Source organism: Anoplophora glabripennis, unplaced genomic scaffold (genome assembly GCF_000390285.2).
Source record: "Anoplophora glabripennis isolate ALB-LARVAE unplaced genomic scaffold, Agla_2.0 scaffold3518, whole genome shotgun sequence".
In the NCBI taxonomy this organism is placed as follows: domain Eukaryota; kingdom Metazoa; phylum Arthropoda; class Insecta; order Coleoptera; family Cerambycidae; genus Anoplophora; species Anoplophora glabripennis.
Genome location: NW_019419592.1, coordinates 3,330 through 8,142, shown reverse-complemented (window position 1 = coordinate 8,142; position 4,813 = coordinate 3,330). Strand labels below are relative to the sequence as shown.

At 33.2% G+C, this 4,813-nt stretch overlaps 1 protein-coding gene across 1 annotated transcript; it reads left to right on the top strand.

Annotated features, from left to right (window-relative positions):
- The first annotated feature begins 3,990 nt into the window (after positions 1-3,990).
- LOC108916637 (E3 ubiquitin-protein ligase FANCL-like) lies at positions 3,991-4,589 on the top strand. The gene is made up of 3 exons (XM_018722933.1): positions 3,991-4,057; positions 4,153-4,325; positions 4,438-4,589. Exons 1-3 carry the CDS (start codon positions 3,991-3,993, stop codon positions 4,531-4,533), a joined length of 336 nt encoding a protein of 111 aa, XP_018578449.1. The 3' UTR covers positions 4,534-4,589.
- The last annotated feature ends 224 nt before the right edge of the window (positions 4,590-4,813 follow it).

Below are 4,813 nucleotides of genomic sequence, written 5' to 3'. Positions count from 1 at the left end.
TTACCACATACTTTATAACTCGTGAGGAGCTTCGTTTTGACGAGTCTATCACACTTTCTCTGCGACTTTTCTCGATTCCTCCACTTTTCCACTCGGAAAAGTCCAAAAACATGTCAATTTCCCGGGGTCTTGAAAAGTCAAGATCACATCTTTTTTTTTAGCTTAAGTTACTGGAAATTTTGTTGCAAATGCCAATTTAAATTTGTCCGATAGAAATTCTTCCGACATTGATGTGTCTACCGGTCGAAACATGCCAAAATAACACAGGGTATTGAAAATCAATTACCACATAGGTAATTTTTAGTAAAATCAATTGTAAATAATTAATTGAGTCAATAAGTATTGCTGTCCGACAAATTTTAAGCCGCGTTTTTTCAGTCCGACACACAGTGGGAAATATTGGAAAAAATTCTCGCCACTTGCCAATTTTCATCGTCTCATCTTGATTTTTTTTTTAATAATCTCGTGGTAATCTGAATTTTCATATTCCGGTGAGGTTTTTTCGAAAAATCCTTTTTTTTTAATTTTTTAATGCTTAGGGAGCGCCCCAACCTCAATGTCGAAGAAAATCTTTTATATACTCGATGTTCAGTTTTAGAAAAAAATGTATAAAAAGTATCTGCTATTAATAAAAATTGATTATTATGACCCTTGATGATATATTTGGAGTTAGGTTTTTGAAGAAAAAACATCAGATATATCATCGAGAGTCATAAGGGGCGCTCCCGAAGCATTAAAAAAAAGGGTTTTTCGAAAAAACCTCACCGGAATATGAAATTTCAGATTACGAGATTATTAAAAAAAAAATCACGACGAGACGATGAAAATTGGCGAGTGGCGAGAATTTTTTCCAATATTTCCCACTGTGCGACAGTTGGGAATCGGAATTTTCACGGGGTATGATAAATCTATTACCACATGTCGGAAAAAATAACACGATAGAACAGGGTTCGTAGTGGCCTGGAAAACCGGGAATACCGGGAATTCATTATTCTTCATAAAAAACAGGGAATAGTCAGGGAATTTTAATATTATTCATGAAAGTCAGGGAATTTGATGCTTGCAACTGGAAATTTTGTTGCAAATGCCGATTTAAATTTGTCCGACAGAAATTCTTCCGACATTGACGTGTCTACCGGCCGAAACATGCCAAAATGACAGGGGGTATTGAAAATCAATTACCACATAGGTAATTTTTAGTAAAATTAATTGTAAATAATTAATTCAGTCAAAAAGTATTGTTGTCCGACAAATTTCAAGCCGCGTTTTTTCAGTCCGACATCTGGAAATCGGAATTTTCACGGGGTATGATAAATCTATTACCACATGTCGGAAAAAATAACACGATAGAACAGGGTTCGTAGTGGCCTGGAAAACCGGGAATACCGGGAATTCATTATTCTTCATAAAAAACAGGGAATAGTCAGGGAATTTTAATATTATTCATGAAAGTCAGGGAATTTGATGCTTGCAACTGGAAATTTTGTGAAAGCCGGCCCTGGGTTCTTAAAAGAGAAATTTATTTGTGGATTTGAAACCTTTATAAGAGATTCTTTGAATTAAAAAAAAATTGTGGAGTCCAGTCCAGAAAAAGTTTAATGCATAAACACCAAATAGCATGTAAAAATGACTTGGAATTTTTTTTATAAGTCAGGGAAAACCTGGAAAAGTCAGGGAATTCTATATTACTTTTGAACTACGAACCCTGTAGAAAAGTGTTTTTTATAATCAAAAATTATAATGTCCGACAAAATTATATCCGCAAATCGTCAGTCCGTTTTATTCTTGCAATTGTAAATCTCTTATGCTCAATTTAGCCAAATAAATATCGAGAATAGGATTAAACGATTTCAAAAAAGTATGTATGGTGTAAAAAAATTATGCACTAAAGTTTTGGAATTTTCTTTTAGAAAAATAGGAAAATTTTCGTAAAGAAAAATAACAAACGCGAATGAAGACTTGAAAGAGAAAAGAGGATTTTTATATCAAGTATAATATTAATTTATTTAGAAATAGTGCACTAAGATAGTATGTAAGTTAATTACTTTAAACTGCCTGAAACAGTTTATAACTCTATAAACTAATCCTTTTTTTTTCCTATGGATCCTCAAATGCATATGTTGATGTGATGATTTTATTACAAAAAAATATATAAAAATACACTTTGTAATGTCAATACGCACCAAGACTTTGAAGTGGGGCGCGATAGAAAGAGAATTGCTCGGATGGTGGTGACTTTTTTAAGTTGCCCGTGAATTTACTATACTGGTTTATTACTAAACCTGTTACAGTTGGTACTACCCATGAAAGTAACATGAGGCGGAAACTTTTAAAGTATTGTAGAAGAAAATAGTTTGAATATATTGAATTTTGCATTTATTAATCGTCTCAGAAATACCTTCATTTGTTTATAACTTTAAAATTTTTAAGCATAAAATAAGCAATATTATAATTATTTATTTGAAACAAACAGGGATGGGCGTTTACTCGTCGAGTTTAATTGTCGACGTCTACGTGTAGACTTCGCGTAGACTATGTAAACAACGTAGACTATGTAGACAATGCAGACAAAGCGGANTATTGATTTATTGATTTTTTAATAATTTGCGGACATTAAATCGTCGGACACTTATATCACTATTTTGTACAGTAAATTTAAAAGTGGAAAAAATGAAAATTAGATATGTGGTAATCGATTTTTCATACCCCGTGAAAATTCCGATTTCCAGCTGTCGGACTGAAAAAACGCGGCTTGAAATTTGTCGGACAACAATGCTTTTTGACTTCATTAATTATTTACAATATATTTTACTAACAGTTGTCTATGTGGTAATTAATCTTCAATACCCTGTCATTTTGGCATGTTTCGGCCGGTAGACACGTCAATGTTCGAAGAATTTCTGTAGGACAAATTTAAATCGGCATTTGCAACAAAATTTCCAGTAACTTTAACTAAAAAAAAAGATGTGGTCTTGACTTTTCAAGACCCCGGGAAATAGCCATATTTTTTAACTTTTCCGAGTGGAAAAGCGGAGGAATCGAGAAAAGTCGCAGAGGAAAAGTGTGGTAGACTCGTCAAAACGAAGCTCCTCACGAGTTACAAAGTATGTGGTAATCAACTTTCCAGGGGGGGGCTTGTACTGTGGACTACTAGTCTTACTAAACTTATTTTTTTGGTTGTAAAATCAAATTACCCAAATTGAATTAATATTTTGAGTACCATTACAACATTTTGATGAACACTGGTTTCTCACGGAAATACCAGCTGAAACAATAATGTGAAAACAGCAAAGTTAAATAGTTTGGCTGGTGGGTTTCATTCATAAATAATTAACCCGTTGCCTCTATCGATCTGCCTATATTGTCTAAGTAGTCGTTACATCTCTGTAAAATGCGATGATAAATTGAAATTATTGATTTTTCGACGTAGTATTTCGAAAAATAAGTTTTTTTCAACAGAGTTTAATACTCTCTGCAATTATTTCTGCTAGAAATCAATCGCAATCATGCTGAAATCGTCCATTTAGTTTCCTAGGTAGACCCAAACGGGTTCTTAAAAAAAATTTCATTGAAATCTCACAGTTCAATCAAATATTACAAGCATGTTACAATAAATTCGTTTACTCGTAAAATGCAAGCATTTTTTTTTTTCCTCCAAAAATTGCTAAAATCCGGCGATTTTTGGCTTCAGTTGGGGATTTTTTAATTAAACTTCAAGTATACAGGGTGGCTCAAAAAAACATATAGTATCAAACGAAAATTTTCTAAATAAAACATAACTTTTTGATTGTATTTGGTGCCATACATACAAATTGAAGCTTAAAAAATCACATTTTGTTGTAAAAAAAGCAATTTTGTTTTGTTGATAAATTTTACGCAAAAAATTAATTCAACATTTTTTTAAATTACACCGCAATTCACTTACGATTTAGAATTTTCACTACATTGGACATGATTTGCAATAGTTAGTAATATTATGAGGTTAGGAAAATGCCACAAAACAACGGACAAGTACCCACAAAACCATACAACAGAGCTAATGCTACGGATAGTAAACGTAAACGCATTAAATTGGCTTGGAACGTAAATACAACTGTCCCTGCTGATCTACATACCTATATTGTGACATAAACACATTTATTTTTTTCGTAGGTTTGGAGAGTTTCCCGCAGAAGCCAGCGGTGGAAGAACGCGTCCCCGACTTGTTAGTGAACAGCGGCGATTGCAGCATATGCTTCTCGTCTAGACTTAACGATAAGCTGCCGGAGGTCATTTGCAAGAATAAGGTTTGCGAAAACTGCTACCACGTCGAGTGTTTGTACGAGGTAAAATAACCAAACGTTTTTGTAAAGAAATTGTTATGACTTGCAACTGTTATTTTTAACAAAAATTATAAAGCTCCGAATTGCTTAAAAAACGTTGCTCTTTTTGTTTCAGTGGTTGATGTCCGTGAATGCGAGGCGGTTCTTCTCGGATGTCGTCGGGTTGTGCCCGAATTGCGAAAAGAATATCACCTGCCCGATACCCAAATAGCTGCACTCAAATGTATATATTTTTTCGTATTTTTGTAAATAAACGTTTTAAGTAGACGTGTTGCTTTTGTTCGTTCCAAATCACATTTTTCTTGTAGCAACACTTTAGAATTAAAAAAATAAGTAAGTTTTTATCTGTTATACAGAATTTATATGGACGCTACCTTTTTAACGCACATCATAAATTTGTTTTGTCAAATACCGTTGTGAAAAATTAAAATTTTTTTTACTCTCATTATTTTCATTAGGCCAGTCAAATTGTCGAAAATGCCTCATTTTTT